This window comes from Electrona antarctica, assembly GCF_951216825.1.
Source record: "Electrona antarctica genome assembly, chromosome: 20".
Classification (NCBI taxonomy): domain Eukaryota; kingdom Metazoa; phylum Chordata; class Actinopteri; order Myctophiformes; family Myctophidae; genus Electrona; species Electrona antarctica.
Window position 1 is genome coordinate 40,914,220 of NC_136801.1, and position 25,222 is coordinate 40,939,441.

Here is a 25,222-nt window from a genome sequence, read left to right on the forward strand (position 1 = left end):
GCCCCCTCACATGGCGATCCCCACGCAACAAAACACAGCCAGCCACACACACACACACCCACCCACACACACACACACAACGCCCACGTTCGGAAATATCGCACTGAGCGCACTGTGCAAACCTGGCGTGGTACAAGCGGGACAAACCGACGCGCAAATATCGACACGAACAACAACAACAACACTACACGCACACGCGCGCGCTGCAACAACACACAGCTACGTCCAGTGTGTGTGTGTGTGTGTGTGTGCGTGCGTGCGTGCGCGGGGGGGAATTTGGATCGCCTCGCGATGCAGCGAAAATGCCACTACACTACACAGGGCTCGACAGTGCGACTAGGTACTCGCATTTGCGCCTTACAACATCACCGTGCGAGTTGTAACATTCACTTTGTACCACCGGTGCGACTACACAATCCGAACTTTAAAGCTACAACTTGCGCAGTTTACATCCACAAGAATGTGTCACTCTCTCGGTTCTGCACCGCTGCTGGAGAAGTATAGCACTGTCGCAGGCAGCGCCACTAATCCCCCCCCCCCCCCCCCCCACACACCCCAGAGACGGAGGAGCGAGAAGAGAGCGAGAGAGACAGAGAGCACACACGTGAGTCCTGCAAATTATATTGACCCAATATTAATTTGTACAACCTAGCAAAGCATAAGATATCATGCTTTGGAGAATAGGCTGGTCTCTCTTTTTACAAGACATAAGCCATTGCATACAGCTTCTCAACCCTTTTAAATTTCAAGGACCCCCATAACTCTGAGAGTAAAACCAAATGGACCCATAAGAGTCCCATTTGATTCCATTTGTACAGTATCACAGTTAAACGTTATAACAGAGTCCATTTGGTTCCATTTGTACACTCTCAGAGTTACAGACCTGTAGGGTCCACTTGGTTCCATTTGTACACTCTCAGAGTTACAGACCTATAATGGGTCCATTTGGAACCCCCTCAAGGAACCATGAGGGTCCCTGGATCACACCTTTGACAGCCACTGCTTTAAATCTATACATAACTAATATAGAGCATATTTGATCCATTTATTGTTATGGATAAGAACAACAACACTACACGCGCGCGCGCGCACGCGCTGCAACACAAAACAGCTGCATACAACGCGTGTCACTGTGGACTTCTGTATCTGTGGACTTCTGTATCGCAACGCGGGGCAACGCAACTCTGGGATGAGCGGGCCGAAGGCCCGCGAAATTCTAGTATATCTATATATATATATATATATATAAGAAAGCTAGATGGCTAGGCCAATGGAGAGCGACGTTGCTACGCGGCGGCCATCTTACCTCGGGGCAGCATAACATTGTGTCTATGGGGCATGTACTTTTAGTTTTCACTAACCATAACTTGCTACATTTTCAACCGGTTTGGTTTGTTATAAACGCCAGAGACGTCCGCTTTTATACGACGTTCATATAAAAACAAAATCCCGCTACTTCCGCCAAATTTCAGCTATGCACTCTCCAGCGTATATTGTGCCCTGCAGCGGTGCCGTACACCGGGCTGTTGAGACTACACATCAGTGCCTTGCCCCAAAACAGGAGTGACATGCTGCAATTAAGTTGGGATGCTGATGCTGAGACACCTATCGGTCAGATTGGTGGTGCGATATCAATGTAGGGCCGCGTACTGTAGTAGTGAACCTCTGCTTCTGAACAGCATTTACAAAAAAGAAATCCACTTTATTACTTTAACAATACTTTTACTTGAGTACAGTTTTTTGGCACCTCTATACCCATCTCCGGGCAGCCTAAGGCCAGGCAATAAGCCAGAGTTAATTGTGCGGGGTAGTGATTCACTTCATCCTTAATCCGCTTTAATTTAATAGATAAGCAAAGGCATTTGACTCAATAAAGTCCTGCAGAGTCATCAACCATCTCCATCTCCTCCTCTCTCCGGAGCCTCCCTCTCCCCATTCACTTTCTCCAACTCTCTACCTCCTGTGGTATATAACTTCACCAGGCAACTTTTACACGTCAGAAAGACGTGTAAAAGTGGATGCCCTCCTGTGGTATAACTTCACTGGGCAACTTTTACACGTCAGAAAGAGCTGGAAATCGTCTTGTCACAAAGTCAGAACGAGTTGGGGAAAAAAGTACCCCTGCTAATAATAGCAGGGGTCTCGGCTAAAGGTTGAGGAGCCTCTAGCTGAGAGAGAGAGAGAGATGAAGCTTGAGACCCCCACTATGTATGAAATTGAAGGCTATTGGATATAAAACTTGGTCGGTTACTGTATGAGGAAACTTTATAACTGAGTTGTGGTTTTTAACGTGCTTCTCCTACTGAGCTGAGACTACACAGCAGTGCCTTGCCCCAAAACAGGAGTGACATGCTGCAATTAACCCATTTTGACCTGAGATCAGATTCTAAAAATGTCTTCTAAATCCTGACAGTTTTCTGAAAAAGCTGTGTTTCTATGTCAGTCGTTCTTCGATTTTTCAAAAATAGCAGACCTACAAGCTCATAGCGCGCCACTCGGTGGCGCGCTATGAGCTTGTAGGTCTGCTATTTTTCAATAGCTGCCTAAAGCATAACATAATGCTAACACCAAAAGGGGTTCCCGCCCAAAATGAGGCTGACCAGCACTTATAATACTTCATAAACCTTGTTATAAGTTGTGCATTATAATACGTTGTGTTATGCATATTATTATAGAAACAAAATTATGATTTTAAAATATTATAAATCAAGTGGTCAGATGGGTGGGCCGAGTATGTGGGCTATGTATTTTAACCCATTCTGGGCGGGAACCCCTTTTGGTGTTTTAAGCATTATGTTATACTTTAACTATTGCAAAATAGCAGATCTACAAGCTCGTAGTGCGGCACTTGGTGCCGTGCTATTTTTGAAAAATCGTGAAAATGAGGTGCAAATTTGGAATATATATTCTTTCAGAGCGAACATTTTTAACTCAAATATTTGCTTCTGCGGGGGTCCCTGGAACAACATATTTTCTTTCTGGACTAGAATTCCCATAATGCTTTGGTCCACTGCTCCTCCTTGTGGATAGGGGGAGGGCTGTCTTACTGAGACAACATGTAGTCCAGGAAATAAGTGAGCCCAGTGTCCATGAAATCATGGAGCCCATGGACACTTTGAAACACTTAAAGGACCACTTCACCACTTTTCAACTTCTCTTCCTATAATTGGTCCTCACTAATGTTCATGATAAAATACCACCATTTTTTCCTACTCAGTCTGTGTCTCATAGGAAGGCTGTGGGCAGTTCAGAAACCCGTCCACCAGTGACATCGATGGTGAATCCAAGCTAATAGAAACGGCAGGCTTTCTTTTCCTGAAAAGTTGCAATGCAAAAGTTGAAGCCATCGTTCTCACGATAATACAAATCTAAATATATTTTAAAACAAATCTTGTTTAAAAAAAAATCTGCCTAATGATGAAGTCACTGGTGGACGGGTGTCCGAACTGCCCAAAGCCCTCCTATGAGACACAGACTGAGTAGGAAAAAATGGTGGTGTTTTATCATGAACATTAGTTAGGACCAATTATATGAAGAGATGTTGAAAAGTGGTGAAGTGGTCCTTTAAATATCAAAAAACACATATTACCCACATAAAAACCCCAGGAAAGTGTTTCTTGTCTCCCAAACATCATTAAAATAAGATCTGGTTGCCAAAGGAGTGGAGTGGCCCTTTAAGAAAGCTAGTGAAGAAAAAGACAAGACAAGACAGAGATTTGTCCAGTTGTTAGTCCATCTGTGAATGGCCGCATATCTCATATTAAATCGTGCTGTCGGGCACAAACCTCGTACCTTCGTATTTCAACATTTATCTGTAGTTATTTACGTAAATTATTAATATGCCCTACATTGTCCTACAAGAGAGAAGCACAAAGGTTTTGAAAGTATAGCTGATTTACAAGCTTGCATCACGTTGTCTATTTTAGCCCAATTTTAAAAGTGGTTTTATACATATTGAACCGATGAAAAGTATTAAGAGCAGCCGACTGAATCATAACTACATTGGATGTTTTGGAACACATGCTTTAACATTTCCTGAAAAGTATAGGCTAACTGTTTTGGACCTATAGGAGGTTTCATACAACAGAGACAATATGGTTGTATTGTAATGATCTTGTAATGCATGCAAGAAGCCATTTTATTGATCATCTGTTAGAGGTATAAAACTCTGACACATAGAGATTGTGCATTAAATTCACCAATACACACAGTGTATTGTTGTCGAGCTTGCAGTTCTGCTACTTTCTGTACACAATTTGGCCATGCAATAAATAGACCATAACCCCCCCCCCCCCCTCCCCTCTCTCTCTCTCTCTCTCTTCACAATTGTATATTAATACAAGTATGCACACACACAAATTGCACGCGCACACACGCACGCACACCAGTTGCTCTGTAAAAGCCGTGTTCTTTGCTGCCTCCCGTCATGTGAGCAGGATTTTTGTCTGGTCGTTAGCGCTCCACCCCTGTTGATTAGACTAAACACAGGCTGCTTTAAGATCATTTCCCCCCCGAGGGCCAATGGATGCCCCCGCAGAGGCCAGGCCATGGGGGAGGGCTTTAAATGCAACACCATATGGGGACCAGGGGAAGGCAATATCTGTGGCACTGTGGGGGGGAAGGCATTAGTGGTAGCGGCAGAATGCCATTGGTTGTAGTTCCCACCGGGTTAACGACTCGTACCGCTGGGCTGTTTGCTTACGCAGCCATGGGCAATTATAATAAATCTGCTCCGATTTGTGTGTGTGTGTGTGTGTGTGTGTGTGTGTGTGTGTGTGTGTGTGTGTGTGTGTGTGTGTGTGTGTGTGTGTGTGTGTGTGTGTGTGTGTGTGTGTGTGTGTGTGTGTGTGTGTGTGTGTGTGTGTGTGTGTGTTTAATCATTATCTAGTGAGAGAAATTTGCAAAAAACAAATATATATATATATACAGTATTGCTGTGTGTGTGTGTGTGTGTGTGTGTGTGTGTGTGTGTGTGTGTGTGTGTGTGTGTGTGTGTGTGTGTGTGTGTGTGTGTGTGTGTGTGTGTGCGTGTGCGTGCGCGTACGCTTCATCATTATCTAGTGAGAGAAATTTGCAAAAAACAAATATATACAGTATTGCAATGTAGAGAGACTGTGTGTGTGTGTGTGTGTGTGTGTCCACGTGCATGTATACGTGTATACTTATAGCCTACTATACTTCTACGTATTTTAGAAATAGACATCTGATGTCTGATATGAACAATAAGGCCATCACACGGCTAGCACTCTCAACACTGATCATCCCCTGTATTGCTTTTTCAACATCATGCCATCTGGACAAAGATACAGAACCTTGCCGTGGAAAAAGGTTTGTTTCAGTAGGAGCTTTGTCCCCTCAGCCATCGCGGCATCAAACAAACTGCCCCGCCGATAGGATGGTTCTGTACACAGTGGGGACCTCATGTTTTTGTATTGTCTTGGTGTTATGTTTTTTCTGTACTATGTGTTTGTTGTTGGTGTTGAACAGACCTGTGAAGATGAATATCCTTCGGGACAAGGATAAACACACACACACACACACACACACACACACACACACACACACACACACACACACACACACACACACACACACACAGATGGCGGCGGAAACCATGCAAGGCACCAACTTGCTCAAGCGGGATCAATTAGGGGTTCAGAGTATTACTCAAAGGACACTTCCACACTAACTCTACCCCAACTCTACCCCTGATTTTAAGATACATTGTTTGGCTTTTGTGCCTTTTATTGATAGTTACAGTGAAGACAGACAGGAGAGAGAGAGAGAAGGGGAGAGACAGGCAGCAAAGGTCGTCATGAACGGGACTCGAACACGCAACGCACTGTCAGGCGAGAGCCTATATGTGGCAGGCGCCTGGACCGCTAGGCCAGCAGGCCCCATTGCTGGAAAGTATACTGTAGAAGTGATTAAATGCTTTGCAGAGAGAGGATTGTTATCACACTGCATGCAGGCCACAGAGCAGCAGGAAGGCTCTACCAATTGGCAGTAGCTATAGTTACTGTGGCTCGGGAACAAAGTGTCTATATTCCCCTCAATTCACCAGCTACCCTGTGGATTCAACCCGACAACCTTTCAGCGAGTCTAAAAGGTCAGCACAGCTGCGCTATCTTCTGTCGAAAAGCTGCCCATCTAATCTCTCTCTCACTCTCACACCGTGCACGCACGCACGCACACACACACACACACACACACACACACACACACACACACACACACACACACACACACACACACACACACACACACACACACACACACACACACACACACACACACACACACACACACACACACATTGTATTTATGTCCACACAAAGGAAAATGCACAAGGACAAAAACATTATGGGTGCAGTTATGTTACAATCACAAGCCTATATATGACACATGATACAGCAAGAATGTCACTCAGCAGCGCCTCTGATAGCCATATTCGTTCACACGACGGTGCTCAGGACTAGGCTTAGTCTCATATGGTGGCATAGACAGTACAACAGGGACAGTACAACACCTCGCAAGTCCTTCTGCCTCATCCTCTGGACACGCCAATCTGATCTACAAGCTCACTTAAGGTGCCTCGATGGGATACATTGTTGGTCTATTATAACTACTAGCCCTTACCCGTTGTGAGATATTGCCCCCCCCCCCCCCCCCCCCCCCCCCCCGCAGGGGGTACTGCGCCCTGAGCGCATTTTTAATTCACTAATAAATTCATTATTAATCTATAATTTGTTAAATTGGGAAAAGGGCTTTGTTAAGACCTCCATATTATTATGGTCAATGCCTGTGTGAAAAGTGGCAGTGATTGGTGCAGGCAGTGATGAGCTACAGCAGTGTTTCTGACACACATTCAGACACACATTCAGACATTTGGTTAATTATAGTATGATTATTCATAATGTCCATGCCCAATTGTGATAATTTAGACTGTATTGTCTGCCATCTGTACAGAACAAAATAACAATCCATTTAACTAGCAGAGCTCTGTCAATTTAGTTCAGTAGTTCTTAAAAAATGTATATATTTGACTGTTTAAAACATTTTCAAAATGAATACATGGGCTCGTAGCTTGTAGATCTGCCATTTTTATATGGATAAAGTGGTTAAAATAAAGATACTATGCTATATTAGCTACTGTTGCTGGGCGTCTGGGGAGCAGTTTTTTTGTTTTTGGCAGCAAATTTTGATTTTAGTTTTAATCATACAGTAGTGAGTAGTCTCACTACTGTTTAGTAGTTTTCATTTAGTTTCAGTCACATTTTAGTCTGGAATGTTTTAGTTTTTAGTCGACTAAATATAAGCTTTTAGTCTACAGTTGATTTATCTGCGATGCGTTGTGTGGGCTTGTAGATCGGCTATTTTCAGCATGCAACCAAGTGTAAAATATCTTATACTGAACCTCTTGTCCACTAGTCCATTCCTAACATTTTAGTCTAGTCTTTATTTGTTGACGAAATTGTCAGTATATTTAGTCTTAGTTTTAGTCATCTTGATGACACGTTTTAGTCATCAGCCAGTGGGGTACAACAGCACGTCCTCCCGGTGGGGGCTCCTCACTGGCAGGTGAGCCAGTAGGATACAACAGCACAGAATTCTGCGTGGGGGAAGAAATAATTGGCATATTAAAGACCGAAATGGGTGAGAAAAATAAAATAAAAGACCACTAATTTGACAACGCACGCAAGCACGCACACACGCACACACGCATGCAGGCGCACACACACACACACACACACACACACACGCACGCACACACGCACACGCACACGCACACACACACGCTGTCATGCGTCATTGCGGGACACCAAAGGCATGGGATTCAAGACAAAGCTTTTAGAGACGGAGACAAGTGTCAGCGAGAGACACGCGTGCAGATGAAAAGACGAGGTAGCGCCAAGAGAGTCAAATCCAGAGTGAATACGTGTGAAATATGTGCCACCGTGCCCTGGCGCTTTGCATATCATGTGAGCGTTTGCTCCTACATCCATATAATGAGGTGTCATTTAGGGAAAAGGTCATCGGTGTTGTCAGTCGCTTTAACCCATTCTGGGCGGGAACCCCTTTTGGTGTTAGCATTATGTTATGCTTTAGCTATTGAAAAATAGCAGATCTACAAGCTCATAGCGCGCCACCGAGTGGCGCGCTACGAGCTTGTAGGTCTGCTATTTTTTGGAAAAATCGAAGAACGACTGACATACAGTAGAAACATAGCTTTTTCAGAAAACTGTCAGGATGTAGAAGACATTTTTAGAATCTGGTCAAATCAGGTCAAAATGGGTTAATTAGTACACAGCAAGGTGCTCGTCACACTGACATAACTAGCTGGCAGATGCACGCACGCGTATACGCTAGGGCATTCACTAAAAAATCGATTTATCGATTTATCGATTTCATTAACACAAGTCGATTCACATTAGGACAAGTCGAAAGTTGAACAAAAAAAAAAAAAGTTTTCCCCATATCATATTTTGTATTGTGTTCTCGGGCCGCTGCGCTGTGCTGCGCGCTGTGATGCGCGCTGTGCTGCGCGCTGCGTGCCAATGATGCCCCTCTCCTGTTGTGTTATCTTTTCTGGTCTGTGTTGAGTGATCCAACTATTGCAACTTCAACGGGGGAGAGAGAGAGAGAGAGTCGCGTTAGAGAGAGAGAGAGAGAGAGAGAGAAAGAGAGAGACGCGTTAGAGAGAGAGAGAGAGAGACTCAGAGAGAGAGAGAGAGAGAGAAGGGCGGTCGCGTTAGCAACAGGCTAAGCTCACAGCATATCGCTACGTTCGTTCTATAAAGGGTAGATCCGCCAAACGGTTCGCGACCGGGCCGTGAGCCTCTCCGCGGCCCACGGGGACGCGCGACGCACACACTGTTTAGTATTTACTATTATAGTTTTATGTTTTGATAATCAGCGCTTTGCCATATAGATGATACATACACTGTGCCATATTGGAGAGGCCACTGTGTGTGTGCGCAGTGCTTTGTTTGACATGCTCCGTATTTGAGCGCGCGCACCTCCACCACCCCCCCCCCCCCCCCCCCCCGTCGTACAAAACGATAAATCGACTCAACTTCGACTTTACTGTCTGACAAGTCGACTTGGAAAAATCTCAAGTCGTTAATGCCCATACGCACGTATGCATGCACACAGGGAGAGAAAACAGGAGCAGAGGAGGAAACTAGTCATCAACCTGTCACCTTACTTTAGACAGAATAGATGAACCTCGTTAGTCTAGTAGTGTCCCGTGGAAATGTGCTGTATGTATTATAGACCTAGTCATCATGACATCACCACGGCCAAAAATAGATTTCCGAATGCTGGCAGCGGAGAAGTTGGAGTAGTATTATTCATTAAACCTTATTTCTGGAACGATATTATTGGAGGGGAGTTGAGGCCGGTCTGCCTCCTCTGGTAATCTCAGCAAGACTGAGATGGGCAGGGCTATTTATAGCTGCTGGAGGCACCGGGCCCAGGTGCTTTCCAATCAGCCATTAGGCTGGAATGCCCCACCCATGCTCACCTATAGAGGGTATGCGCGTGACATCATCAAACCAGGAAGCCCTACTGAGTGGCAAAAAACTACTTTCTGGCCTTGACAGCCCATACATCCACACAGGAAAGTCCTATCTGATTGCATTAAACAACGTTAAACAATGTTAAACTCACTTTGCATGTTGCTTTGCCACTCGATTTGCCACTCGATGTGTCATTCACTTTAAGCATGCGCATACTCTCTATTGGAGAAGGGTTAAGTATAGGCAGAGCACTCTATCCACTCTATCACCCCATCTAGTGATGTGTGTGGGGCATCACAGTAGGTATAGCATATATGCACAATTGCACATGTATGGCATATTATGAGCTATATATAAGGCGTTATGTATGACATATGCAAAAGGTCACACATACAGTATATGAGCTATATATGAGGCATTATGTCTGACATATATGCAAATATATGAACCTGACTGTGGCATATATAATGTGGATATATATAAGCCATATATGACATATATGCACATATATGAACCTGAATATGGCATATATGCAATATATATGTTGCATATATGTGGCATATATTGGCATATATGTTTTCCATGTGGCATTTCCTTTCCATGTGGGTATGGCCTACCGCTTTTCTAAAACGGTGTCAAATAGGGCATCATTAAAATCATATATGATACTTCCCAATTTTTAAACTGTTCTTAATAATTCCCTATGTCTGTGAACTATACTTAGTGTAAACTGCTAGCCTTGCTACTTAGCCTGCAGCCGAAAATCCAGCACAGATAGTTTACAAGCCAAGACGTCCACAGCCCCCTCAGTCACTCGCCATCCCAGGTGGGCGGCGGTGGCTGCATGCATATAAGAACTCCTTACACCAGTGGTTCCCCTGGGGTACCTAGGGGTACCTAGCTCAATTAGAGATCGTTACAAATGGACCCTTATGTGTCTGTAACTCAGAAAGTGTACAAATGGAACCAAATGGACCCGACGGGTCCATTTGTACTCTCTCAGAGTTAAATTAACAGTGGTTTTACAATATAAATTGGGGTACCAGTGATGGAAATGCCATTCAATCGGGGGTCCATACATAGCATAATGCGTGCATGTGAAACTGGGGGTCCATGAAATTAATATGTTTCGGAATCACTGCCAGAGCCGTAAAAACCCTCCCTTATCGGGGTCACTGGCATATGTTTTCAAATGGGGGGGTCCGTGGCCTAATAAATGTTGATTTGGGGGTCCTTGACACGAAAAGGTTTGGGAACCACTGCCATACACCTCACCCCACTCGATCCTCGAAATACGCAAAACTATAGACTAATTATTTTGTTTGGCCCTCGGGCCATCCATCCCTTAGAGTATATATGAATAGAGACGTCACCCGAGTTCTCCTCCCATCCATCCTCCCATCCAGTTGCTCAAAAGCGCATGAGGCGATTTCACTCCTCCTTCCTTGTAGGAACAGAGTGCATTCTGGGATTGATTGGGCCAAACTCACAAACGCGCTGCCATTGCACTGAAACCGCGTTCACGTGTCATCATGAACGTGCGCAATGATAGTCAACGGACCAGCGCGTTCATGAGTTTGGCCCACGCTGCAATACCAAATATGGCCACTATGTCCATTGCGCCTCAGGGTTTCCTCCGGGTGCCGTCTCTATTCATATATACTCTAAGACCCATCCTCTCTCGTCTTTCCATAGATCCGGCGTCAGGGAGGCATCCAGCTGCTGGTGGACCTCCTGGACCACAGGATGGGCGAGGTGCACCGCAGCGCCTGCGGGGCCCTCAGGAACCTGGTGTACGGCAAGGCCAACGACGAGAACAAGGTGGCCCTCAAGAACTGCGGGGGGATCCCGGCGCTGGTGCGCCTGCTGCGGAAGACCGCCGACGTGGAGATCAGGGAGCTGGTGACGGGTGAGTGGGTCAGGGTGAGGAGGATGGGAGTGGGCCGTGCGGGGGGCAGTGTTGTTTTTTGCATGGTGGCACATTTTGATTTAGTTTTAGCCATTTAGATAGTCTTTTAAATAAAATTCTGTTTTTAGTCATCTGAAATGTTTTACATTTAGTCTAGTATTAGTTGACTAAATATGTGGTTTAGTGAACTATACATGTTTTTGGCGGGCCTTGACACGGTCATAAAGCAGGGTCTTACACTTTGCTGCAGTTGTGAGCTTGTAGATCGGCTATTTTCAGAGCACAACATAACATGACAACTTGACTTTTAGTTCTACTCGATATCCTCTCCACTAGTGCCTCCCTAATATTTTTGTATAATTTGTCGACGAAATTGTCAATATATTTGGTCATAGTTTTAGTCATCGTAGCTTAGTTTTTATTTCATTTTTGTTGAGTGGGTGGTGCTCAGAGAGCAGGTGAGTCAGGGCCATACTGTAAAGCGTTATTCATAGTCTGGATTTTCAGTGGTGAGGTGACCACCGCAACTACAACATGACGTCACTGAGCCGCGGTGAAGAGCAAACCTTCTCTCTGTTTTTATTCACCACCGCTCCACGTTATCACCGCTCCGGTGGTCACCTCACCACCGAAAATCCAGACTATGAAAGAGCCTTATAAGTGTGGATTGGGGGTGGTCGTCAGAGAGATGAGTGACTACAGGTGAGTCAGGGCAATAAGGATGCAGTGCATGGAGATGGCTGGGCATTCAGTTATGATATGATATATTGTTAATATTTCCCACATCCCAGGAAGATGATGTTTTTCTCTTTTGTTAAAAATAAGTCTTAAATACGTAGCTCTATATTCTGAAGAGTATTTCTTCAGTAACAGAGGTTACTTTCTTTCCTTTCTTTCTTAGTTTTGTGTTTGTTTGTTTGTTTGTAGCATACAGCATTTTGTGAAACATTATTTCACACACACACACACACACACACACACACACACACACACACACACACACACACACACACACACACACACACACACACACACACACACACACACACACACACACACACTGTGCGACTGTGGCTCAAGAGGTAGAGCAGGTCGTCCAATGATCCATGGGTCGGCGGTTCGAATCCCGGCTCCTCCTGTCTACATGTCGAAGTGTCCTTGGGCAAGACTCTGAACCCCAAATTGCTCCCGATGTGCTGGTTGGTACCTTGCATGGCTTCCACCGCAATCGGTGTATGAATGTGTGTGTGAATGGGTGAATGTAATGCACAATCTATGTAAAGCGCCTTGGATAAAGGCGCTATATAAATGCACCATTTACCATTCACACACGCACGCACGCACACGCACGCACGCACACGCACACACACACACACACACACACACACACACACACACACACACACACACACACACACACACACACACACACACACACACACACACACACACACACACACACGGCCGCCACGCGCACGTACATCACCTGTGCTGTACTCTTTTGACCTCGAGAGGTGTTTGGAAAATTGCATTTCTATCGAGGTCAAAGGGACAGCGTTTTATGATGAACATGGCGGAAAGCTTTTAGTCGGCGTTAGAACCCTGATCTGTTCACCTGACATTCTTCTAAAGGTCTGAACGCGCAAAAGCAGGGTCTCCGTGGATCCTTCAGAAGTATTAACCCGTTTTGGGCGGGCACCCCTTTTGGTGTTATCATTATGTTATGCTTTAGCTATTGAAAAATAGCAGACCTACAAGCTCATAGCGCGCCACCGAGTGGCGCGCTATGAGCTTGTAGGTCTGCTATTTTTGAAAAATCAAAGAACGAATGACATAGAAACATAGCTTTTTCAGAAAACTGTCAGGATGTAGAAGACATTTTTAGAATCTGATCTCAGGTCAAAAGGGGTTAAAGGCCATGTTTCAAACCATTTAAAAAATGCCACAGACAGGGACATATAAAAGATATTAGGACATGCAGATGCAACTCATTGACATTGGGTAAACGGGGGACCTTTCAGGGAAAGATAAGGGAAGTGTGAAGACTTCAGCTGTCTTATATGTACAGTGACGGATCAACCCCTCTCAAGGCCCTGGCGCTTCACAAAATCAAAAGGCCCTACAGATTCAGTCAATTAATTAATTAATTAATTAATTGCATTTCGCCGTTTAGCGCATATCCACTACTGCCTGCGCTGCTCGCTGACACACAAGACACAGCCGCACTGGGCACAGCCTTTCCAACTTCAGTCTCTGCTAAACTATTATGTAAGGACTAGGAGATTACTTTATGGTTATTAATACAGTCATTAACAATAAACATGCAGCAGCATGTTTTGTCTAAATTGTCTTTGTGGACAACAAATGTATAGCTACATTTGCAAACAGTGCTGTTGACCATGTTGTTACATGGTCCATATAATGTGTGTACCAACAGACAATGCCAATATGCTATATTAATATTAGAACGTTTTAAAGACAGATTAATTATTGACGACAATGCAACCAAGTTGTGGTGGGTGCAACGTCACTGAAAACTTTCATAATAGCAAATTAGCAATTACATTAATTTACTCACGAGTGCTGAAATCGTGAAATGGAGGATGTAAGAACACACTTTTGTTGCATTAGAGCAGGGTAAATATGAAGTTTTGCCTTGTGTTTATATTCCTCTTACATAGGCTGTAGGCTATGTTATTGTCGCAACAACAACACACGTTGGTCGGTCTGAGAGAGGGGGCCTTCCTGAGCGAGGGGGCTTCTGACGGCGTCGCTTACTCGCTTCCCCTCTGTCGGAGGAGGAAGCGACGCGCAGCCGTCGGGAACCCCCCCAGGCCCCCCTTGCTGCTAGTATCAGGCTGCTACAGAAACTGTCAGACGAGAAGACCAAAAACACTAGCGGGGGTTCTTGTGTTGCGTTATATTTTTCGACAGAAGCAACAGTTGTACCTATAGTCTCGTACCGGGCCCTGCAAGCTTCGGGCCCTGGCGCTTAAGCTCCACCTAGTCCCATTGTTAGTCCGGCTCTGTATATGTAGCATGATATTAACCATTTTAACCCATTTATAACATGTCTGGGTCCGACTCCACTTCAATTCGGCATAGTGTAGCGCAAACACCTTCACTCTCTGCTGATTTCTGATCGTCTGCACCTTTGTTAAATTGACACACACGACACACACACTCCTCTCTCTCTCTCTATCTCTGTCGCTCTAATCAATTAGTCTCATGTCTAGCAGCTGCGCATAGTTTCTCCCGGCGGATCCTGCCGGGAGCTGCCTATGCCATAAAAAGCATAGGTGAGTTCCAGGCTACTATGTCAGTGGTTCTCAACCATATGTCAAGGACCCAAAATATATATGACATTGGCCGCCGACCCCCCATCTGAAAATATGTTGTTCCAGGGACCCTCCCAGTAGCAACGATTTGAGTTAATGAGCTTGTAGATCTGCTATTTTTCAACAGCTAAAGCATAACATAATGCTTAAAACACCAAACGGGGTTCCCGCCCAGAATGAGTTCACGTTGTTTATAATCAAATCTGCTGTCTGAATCTGAAACACATTGTGAGCTATTTCCCCAAACGCCCCAAAATAAGTTCAAGGATCAGCTTAACTTTACTTGCCACATCCACAAGTTTAAATAATGTAAAAGAGTGGGTGGAATGCATTGCATAACTAATTATGCCCCCAATCTCCTCTGCAAGTAAGATACTATAGCCTGGTATCCAGCCTGCTTCGCTACGTTCGGCGGATTTTTTTTTCTCTCTTCGCTTATCAGTCTGGAAAGCCTCCTATCTCCAAGGGAGGCGGGACATGCCAAAAGCTTCGAAACCTAACGTGGCTTCTGATTGGTCTGTGGTGCGGGGCGGGACAAAGCACCAGTGAGACGTCATAGCAAAGCGCAGCTACTGCTACTGAAAAGCATGGAGGGTGGCGCTGGCTGATGACGTAGGTTGCCTAACGCTACTCTCATTCGTTGGAACAACATCCAATCAGCAACGACGTTGACTACGTAACATATGTAGTTCTAGTGTAGTTCTGCAAAACCTCCCAATGGGAGGCTTTCCAGACTGATAAGCGAAGAGAGAAAAAAAAATCCGCCGAACGTAGCGAAGCAGGCTGGATACCAGGCTAAAGATACTCAGCAGATATGACATATTTATAAAATGTGTGGGAATGGAGTACATATATTGAAGCGATAACGAGGGTTTATAATGGCTGGCATGCAGACTATTATAGGGCTCAGTGTCTGGCTGTCCGTCTGAGTGTGCGGAAACTCTCCCCAAGTCTTTCGGCTGTGACATTTAATGGTGTGTTTTATCGCCTGTTATCCAGAGAGAGAGTTTTTATTTTTATTTTGCGATAACATTTCCCAAAGGCTAAATAACAGGGCTTCCGTTTTAACCCGTTTCGGGCGGGAACCCCTTTTGGTGTTTTAAACATTACGTTATAATTTAGCTATTGAAAAATAGCAGATCTACAAGCTCATAGCGCGCCACCGAGTGGCGCGCTACGAGCTTGTAGGTCTGCTATTTTTGAAAAATCGTGAAAATATTTATTTCAGAAAACTGGAGGATTTTGAAAACATTTTTTAAATGTTGACGTCAGGCCTAAATGGGTTAATCTAAGTCAATCTATTAATCAGACCACTTGAATGAATGTCTGAATGGTTATCTGTCCAATAAAACGCTGGGGGGTCTGTAGGATAGAAAGCTCTGCTATCTGTCTGTCTTTCCTCGGTGGCTTATTAATTAGTTGCCAATGCTCTTTTTGTTTAGGGGCTATAGAGCGTGTGTGTGTGTGTGTGTGTGTGTGTGTGTGTGTGTGTGTGTGTGTGTGTGTGTGTGCGTGTGTGCGTGTGTGCGTGTGTGCGTGTGCGCGCGTGCGCGCGTGCGCGCGTGCGTGCGCGCGTGCGCGCGTGCGTGCGTGCGTGCGCGCGTGCGTGCGTGCGTGCGTGGGTGCGTGCGCGAGCCCCGCAACGATGATTTGATTGGCTGAGCACGGAATTGAGGATAAATGTAGAAAATGTAGGACGCCACAAGTGATTCACCGGATTGGACTTGAGGATAAAAAGTCAGGACGGCAATTGTGATTGGCCGGAATGTGATGATGATGATGATGATGATAAGAGCGCCCCTCGATCACTTCACATGGGTGTGATTTGTTGGAATATGAATATGAATGAGTGGAAGGAAAGATAAACTATGAAACTGCATGCTGTCTTAATTAACGGCACAGCTGTGCTGTGAGACGGAATTGTCATGATAGCCACCCGTCTACAATTTATGGGTTATATGTGGTCTAAAAATTAATGTTTTTTTATCTGTCTAGGCTTAGATTAGACGTTGAAACAACAATGTTTGCTAATCAAGGACCAACTATTGACTGTCTAATCTACAAAAATGTGTACACTCTCAGAGTTACAGAACCATAAGGGTCCATTTGGTTACAAACTATTATTTAGCTGGGTACCCCCTGGAACTCCCTTAAGGACCCCTGGGGGTCCCCGGACCCCACTTTGGGAACCACTGATGTACAGTATACTCAGCATAGATATTCATTAATAAAAATCACACCTGTGTGAAGTGAGGGGCGCTCCTATACATCATCATACATCATCACATTCCGGCCAATAACTTTTGGCGTCCTCACTTTTTATCTTGACTTTTTTTAAGCCCTCAGCCAATCAAATCGTCACTATAGGGGAGAAACCGGCCTATCACATCGTCGATTGGGATTCTATGCTTAAACGGATAGTTCGCCCCCAAATTGACTTTCTTTCTATGGATTCCTCGCCCCATGGAGTCTCCTTTGTGTCTCCTACCGGAAACACAGCAGGCGATCAAATCATTGGGTTAGGAATGCGACAAAAACAAAACGATATCCATGAATTCAAGTCTCTGTTGGGTGAGTAATCGATATGGGGTGAAAAAAGGTAATTTTGGGAGGTGAACCCTTTACTCCTTTGAGAAACTATACAACCTTTCCCTTCCTGGCATGTTAGCCTGCTGCCTGATGAAATAGAAGCCATTGTTCTTGCTTTATTAAAAAAGAGATATAGTACAAAGATTTAAATCTTGTTTGAAATGACCAAACCTTCCTACCGATGGGGCCATTGGTGGGCAGGTGGTGTATGATTCTGTTGGCCTTTCATTTTTTTTTCTACATGTGCAACTTCACATTTTCTGTGGATGGTGGGTGGGTGCGTGCGTGCGTGCGTGCGTGCGTGCGTGCGTGCGTGCGTGCGTGCGTGCGTGCGTGCGTGCGTGCGTGCGTGCGTGCGTCCACCTCATAGTGTTCAGCCCCTCAGGGTCAGAATAACACTGACTACTGATCTTGTCGACCACACTTATATTGAAGTAACATCTAAAAAGCTCTCTCTCTCACACACACACACACACACACACACACACACACACACACACACACACACACACACACACACTAGCAATACAGTGTGATCCTGCTACGAACCAATCCTGTAATTACATTAGTTTCCCACTGGCTTCAGGACAGGCAATAATGATAAAGCCGCGCGCGCGTGTGTGTGTGTGTGTGTGTGTGTGTGTGTGTGTGTGTGTGCGTGTGCGTGTGCGTGTGCGCGCGTGCGTGCGTGCGTGACTGTTAAAGCTCCTCTTAAAACCCTTTCTATTGCACAAGAGACGACAATAACTATCCCTATAAGGAACCGACGCTACATTTAGATCTAGTTTCCAGTGACTTCAAACAGTCAGAGTTGTCATGACAACAGGAGGAGAGGCCGACTGATACCGTCGCCTTCTTTCATCCTCTCATCACTGGCTTACAACCAGAGGTCCAGAGGTGCATGGGGGAGTCGCCAAAGATCACACAAATCACTATTTGCTTTGATCCACAGGTCCCTTTGAGCCCTGCCTACACACCAGTCTTTTTTTTGCATATAGGACTTTCAAAAACGGGAAAATACAATTCTCCAAAATACAATATCTCCGCTGCGAGCTAACGAGCTTGCCTAGCGGTCCAGGCGCATACCACATAGGCTCTAAAGCAGTGTGTTGCGGGTTCGAATACCGATCCCGACGGCCTTTGCTGCATGTCACTCCCCGTCTCTCTCTCTATCTCTCTCTCTCTCTCTCTCTCTCTCTCTCTCTCTCTCTCTCTATTCTCTATCTCTCTCTCTCTCTCCCTGTCTCCTGTCAATCTCCACTGGTACAATCAATAAAGGCAGAAAAAGCTCCGAAAATATCCCCCCCCCCCCCCCCCACCCAAAAAAATATATATACGAAAAAGTACAAATCTGAGCTTGTCCCCCACAGTGCGCTGGCCTGTGGCCCAGAACAGCATCCGCTTGCCTCAAAATGGCTTCCCAATCACTTGATTGTTTTCTCCTGATGACGACCACACCCCCTATGGAGTCCACCTGTTGTTGCTCCCCTATAAGTGTGTGTTTGTCCTCTGGCTGGTTTATTCCCTGAAGAAGACCTCCTAGGTCGAAACGTTGGATTCTTGTCAATAAATATACAGCATCGTGGCTACGTGTGTGCAGCCTTTCTCTCATTTTTACTTATTTACTGCCTTAGGCCAGCACCTCACCAACACTGGTGTGCGCCCTTTCCTGTTTTGTCTACCAGAACAGCATCCCGACAGGCCTGTGGCCCAGAACAGCATCGATTGGGTTTCCCGGTTCACTCCACGTTCGCTGCTGTGACCCTTCCGTATTTTCATGGTCCTGTCTCAGTTACTGTATTTTTTTTTTTTTTTAACCCAGTTTTTTCACCCAGTGCCAATTATCTAATGTAATCCTGGGCGCTACACTTCCTCTGCCAACCTGGGGGGGCAGCGGACTGACCTCATGCCTCCTTCTATGCATGAGGAGTCCAAGCTGCTTCTTTTCACCCGACAGGGGAGAGTTTCCCTGGCCAGACGTAGCACGTGGAAGGAACACGTTATTCCGACCAGTTCCTTTCCCCTCCATCAGGCGCCCCGGCTGGCCAGGGGGAGGCAGTTTAGAGACCAGGATTACTGCATGTTTTTGTGAGGGTACCTACCCTAGGGGACACGGGGAGAACATGCGGAGGAGGGAACACACCCCCAGCGCCCACAGCGTCCCCAGCGGGAATCGAACCCAGGACCTTCTACTAGCTGTGATGCGACAGCACTACCGACTGTGCCACCGTGTCCCTGTCAGTTACTGTTTTTTTTTTAACATGATTGTTCAGGATCATGCTCATTGCCCATACATGGTTCCCGGCAAAGCTCTGATATCCCCCCCGATATTATGCCATCTTTTTTTAACCCATTGCAACCGGGAAAGCATCTGTGTCATTTCTCGTACCGTTGGCTATTCAAAAATAGCAGATCTACTGTACAAGCTCACGGCTTGTAGCCTTTACAGTACATATTTTTTTATTATTATTTATATTCAGCTATTAGTGTAGATTTTCGTCCTATACACAAACATTACATATCCATTGATAATGAATGGAGAAGTCATAGTGTCTGAGCAAATATATGCATGGTGTCTATTTTATGGCATGATGATGTACAATGATAAGAGCACCCCTGACTTCACACGGGTGTGTTTTAAAGAAAATATATAGCGGCTACCCCTCCTCTCCTCCTCTGCCCCATGAACATCCATAATCTACTTCATAGTGTAACGTCGTGGTCGTATATATAATGCTTGCGCTGAGCCGTGTATCTCTTGTTGCATCGCATGTTGCGGTTCCTTTATCTCTCGCTGTCTGTCTGGTTGCCAGACATGACTAACGTGCTCACGCTGGTTCCAGGGGAGCAAACAATTCCCAAGATAAAGTCAGTCACACGCACACACACACACACACACACACACACACACACACACGCACGCACGCACACGTGCACACGCGCACACACCATATGCACGCTGTCCTCTGAGATAGCTCCGATGTCGCCCCTCGTGTTCAATTTGACCCTTGACCCGCTGTTCCTGTTCTTCGTTCATATACGCACGCGCATGCACGCACGCCATACGCACGCACGCACTCACCACGCTCACATGTTTGTATTACTTTACTATAGACACTGTGTGTCTGCTCCCATCAATACTGATCAGGAGGGAGGGAGGGAGGGAGGGAGGGAGGGAGGAAGGAAGGAAGGAAGGAAGGAAGGAAGGAAGGAAGGAAGGAAGGAAGGAAGGAAGGAAGGTCTCTCAGGGATCTATATTAGTGTATATTTGAAAATGTCTCCTCCCCTCCCCTCCCCTCACCTCTCCTCGTCTCTCCTCGTTAGTTAAGTGAGTCAGTGTTGTGCATGGCTCTCCATTAACCACTTTACATAAAGCTGTTGTCATTCATGTTCAGTCTTTTGTAGTCTATCTTCAAATGCCTGGCGGAACACCCCTGCAGCTATTTAACACATGCATTCATTATGTTGTGCAAGAGTAATTTGTAAGCTATAATGATTAAGCAAATGTGACATAAACAGACAATTCATGTGTTGTGTGGGTGGCCAATTTCAGCCTATTAGGAGAGAGAGAGTACCCAATGTTTATCAGCTGACATTTTATAGTGTTTTTGTCTGCATTCCAAACTGGTCTGGTAACACTAGTCTTTTGTTTCATCCCTTCCAATTGTGCTGTATGAGTTGTCTTTCCTGATTGGATAAAAGTGGTATCCCGATGAAAATGCTGTTTTATTTTGTGTGTATCTGCATGTTTGTTTAAGTTTGACGGCCGCTAATTGTTTAATCCAGGGTTCCACCGCGCGTAAAACACTATACCCGACATTTGTTTAATGCGTTTAATTCGCCGTTTTAAAATAATTAAAAAGAAACAGCGGATTTATCCGGGACCTGGTGACGAGGCCGTCAGGTTATGATGACGAAACCGGAAATCAAGTCAACCTCTGGGCTGCTAGGGCTTCTGGGAAATTGAGCCCAATGCAAGTGGACGGGGGGTTTGTTTGGACTACAACTTGCTCTGCACAGTGGTTTCGTTCCGCATTGTCATGGCCGCTGGTGCGTCTGATCATAACAAGCCGACGGACAATTTCTCGCCGGATTTTCGTGGTTGAAAGCTGCAAATACTTCAGCGTATGCTCAAAAGGTAATAAAACAATCTCGGCAGCGTAGAATATTTGATTAAATAGCGGGTAAATCGGGTTATGCCGTCAAAGTGTTAATGAAGAGCTGGAGCGACAGGGAGGACCCCTGTTACTGAACAAACACTATATTGCAATGATTTATATCATAATATAAAGTTATTAAATAAACACATACTCTATGCCTACACTAATTCTAACAAAGAAAAAAGTCACTTATACGACCTTTAACACTTTGACTTATATTCACGAGTTGCTCGAGTTAATTCATTGTAGAACACTTTCCCTGCGATTTGCGAGTTGCCCGAGTTATATCAGTTTTACTTTTACGACAGAATGGGATATGAGACGCGTTTTGATGATGTCATCGCAAAAAGGTCTGTCGCTCCGGCGTGCAAAGGGTTATGGGAAATTGAGTCCCCATTGTTGCCTAGCAGCGTGTGGCTGCCCCGTCCGGTCTGTTGTTGTGGTCGGCACATTGGAATATTCTTCAACACTATACAAAAAGCGATTACACCATTTTAAAGTGGATTTTTTATGACAAGCAACTCAGCGGTCGGTGCAGTGGCTGTTCAAAGGTAACTTTAAACCTAGGCAGTCTAGCCTGAAAGACGGCCATAAATTCAACCTGTTAACCTTGGATGCCCAGGGCGGAGTTCTCCGTCCAAGTTCAAGGTCATGGTCAAGTGCCCAACACAGAGATTGATAAACAGGACGGAGATTAATGAAAACAAAACCGTTCACATCGCTCTAGAGCCTTGGAGCGCTTGTTGCCTGTTTAGCTGACGAAAAGAAAATCTTAAAACGATCATAACTCCCGATCTAAATCATCCCGTCTAATTCTGAAAAAAGATCCTGTGTTTGACGGCCTTCCGCGGTCCAGTCGCGATAGATTTATTATTACCTCCCGTTGTTGTCAATCGACTCTAGAGTGGTGTGGCTATTGTTGCTGCTACACAGACATGCACACCAGCTTCCGGTGCGCCGGTAAAAGTGGTCCGTGCGCTATAAATGATGGGCACCCTGGATGAAATGGATGAAATAGTTCCGGGCCTCTAAGGTGTTAATAAGTCGGAGGAGCATCGGCCACATAATTGCTGATATGGATATTGTCGGTTTTCGAACTCCATTCAGTTGATTATACGTCAAAGAAGCTCCCCAGATGCTCACCTGAAAGTGTCTGTTTAAGAACCAATATTCTGTTTAAGCCATAATCTCCAAAACCGGTGGGTCAAAGTGAACAACCAATATGTCAATTCGAAGCTATGATTCCCTGCTTTCACATTGACAACAAATTAAAACAAATTCAATGTTTTAGCCTCGGTCAGAAACGGTCACATATCTCCCCCTATAGTTGCAACGTTTAAATTTAGCCACACGTTATCGTTTTTTTCCTGGGACCTTTACAACAGGAGCTCTATTGAAATAGCACAAAGCCGTAACATGGCTTATGCAGGCACGTGTTTTCCAGTCAGAGAGTTGGATCAATCAATGGTCATTAGGCTCTGGTGTGTCAATAAGTGACGCCGTCCTTCCTCTTATAGCTCACCTTGTGTTGTTGGAACATCATATATAGTTCACTTCAGTGGTTCCCAAAGTGGGGTCCGGGGACCCCCAGTGGTACATGAGGGAGTTCCAGGGGGTCCCCTGCAGACAGTTTGGAACCAAATGGACCCTTATGGGTCTGTAACTCTGGGTCTGTGACTTATGGGTCTGTAACTCTGAGAGTGTACAAATGGAACCAAACGGACCCTAACAGGTCCGTTTGGTTCCATTTTGTACACTCTCAGAGTTAAATTAACATGTGTCCTAGGGGACACATGTTCTCCCCGTGTCCCCTAGGTTATACCCTCACAAAAAAACACATCAGCACACACACGCACACGCACACACACACGCTTATCGCCTCTCGACACGGAGCCACGGCGTGTTCATCACCGTAGGCTGTGACCCCGCGGCGTGCAGGCGGACGGCGGGTTCCCCGAGAGACAGCCAGACCGGAGGCTGTTTAAACCATTTAGGACTGAGGCAAATTTGTTTAAAAAATAAATAAATCGCCTTCTAAATCCTGACAGTTTTCTGAAAAGATAATCATATGTTTCTATATCGGTGGTTCTCAAACTTTTTCCACGTCAAGGAGCCCCAAAAATGATATCTAGGTATCACAATATGTTTGATTTGCACCACATTTTCAAGATTAAAAAAAAAATAGCGGGTCTTACAAGCTCATAGCGTGGCACTAAGTGCCGCGCTATGAGCTTGTAACTGCTATTTGTAACTGCTATTTTTTTAAATTAATTTTAAATAATGGTTAAAGTGGTTCAACGCTAAAGGGACACACATGCGTTTCTAGGTCATAATGACTTAATAAAGCATGGCCACTTGAGGCCTAGCGGGGAGCTCTGTCACCCCCCAACCGCTCACATATTCCTCTTTTATTCATGACATTCATGCAATCATCTTCCCTGGTTTACCTCAAAAAGCAACCTCCGGATCTCTGGAAACTCCTGTCATTACCACTGTGTGTGGGCGGGCGAGTCAGCACGGGGGGGGGGGGGGGGGGGGGGGGGGGGAGGGAGGGAGAGAGGGAGAGAGAGAGAGTCATGTCATTGGCTGTTGGTCACGTGATCATAATTCCCATGAGGACAATCGGCCTGACGAAGCGTTACAGGACCTTTGTTTCTAGAGCAGGTGTGTGTGCATGTGTGTGCGCGTGTGTGTGTGTGTGCAGGTGTGTGTGCGTGTGTGTGTGTGTGTGTGTGTGCGTGTGTGTGTGTGTGTGTGTGTGTGTGACACAGTGTCCTTGCCCCAGAAAACAATGAAGTCACTGGCTCTGTCTGTCTGTCTGTCTGTCTCTCTGTCTCTCTGTCTCTCTTTCGATCTCTCTCTGTATGAAAATTCACACCAGGAGTGACCTACGTGTGTGTGTCGCTGTACACATATGAACCTGTGTGTGTGTGTGTGTGTGTGTGTGTGTGCGTGCCTGCGTGCACATGTGTGCACGTTTGCACGTATGTGTATGTGTGCGTGCTAGCTATATATGTCAGCGAAGCCAATCCAGCTATTGAATGTGTTTGAGACAAAGGGACTGGATGTCCTAGACTCATTGCGCACACACACACACACACACACACACACACACACACACACACACACACACACACACACACACACACACACACACACACACACACACACTGGTGACTGTGATTGCAATCACACATGACTCTGACACACATAGTTGGGAGAGAGAGAGAGAGAGAGAGAGAGATGGGTTTGCAGGCATGCAGGCACTAGGCATCACTTGAATTGGCGTGTGTGCGTGCGTGCGTGCGTGCGTGCGTGGGTGCGTGCGTGCGAAGCCTGCGTTCAACAGCAAGACAATCGGAAGTCAAGAGAAAGACAGAGAGCGATGATTAGCGATCATCAGCAGGAGTGTGTTGTTCAATCACTCTGATTGGAGACAGACGGCATACAAGGTCAACCAATCATTGACCTCAACTTCTACTCTGATTCTCTCTCTCTCTCTCTCTCTCTCTCTCTCTCTCTCTCTCTCTCTCTCTCTCTCTCTCCCTCCCTCTCTCTCCCTCTCCCTCATTTGCGCTTCGTGAAACAGAATGCGGTCATTCTTGTGAGGATGTGGCAGTCACCTTGTATAAACCCTTTGGGGAGAAAGTGTGCCGTTTTCCCAATGTGTTTAAATGGTTCACATCTCTGTTCACATCGTCTCTG

At 45.6% G+C, this 25,222-nt stretch overlaps 1 protein-coding gene across 1 annotated transcript in view; it reads left to right on the top strand.

Moving 5' to 3' along the window:
- LOC306913334 (catenin delta-2-like) overlaps positions 1–25,222 on the top strand; it is a gene marked incomplete at its 3' end in the record, with an annotated part of 786,501 nt that overhangs the window by 553,370 nt on the left and 207,909 nt on the right. Inside the window, exon 14 of the mRNA XM_079489921.1 lies at positions 11,217–11,430. Coding sequence (XP_079346047.1) covers positions 11,217–11,430 — 214 coding nt within the window. The remainder of the gene's footprint in view (positions 1–11,216; positions 11,431–25,222) is intronic.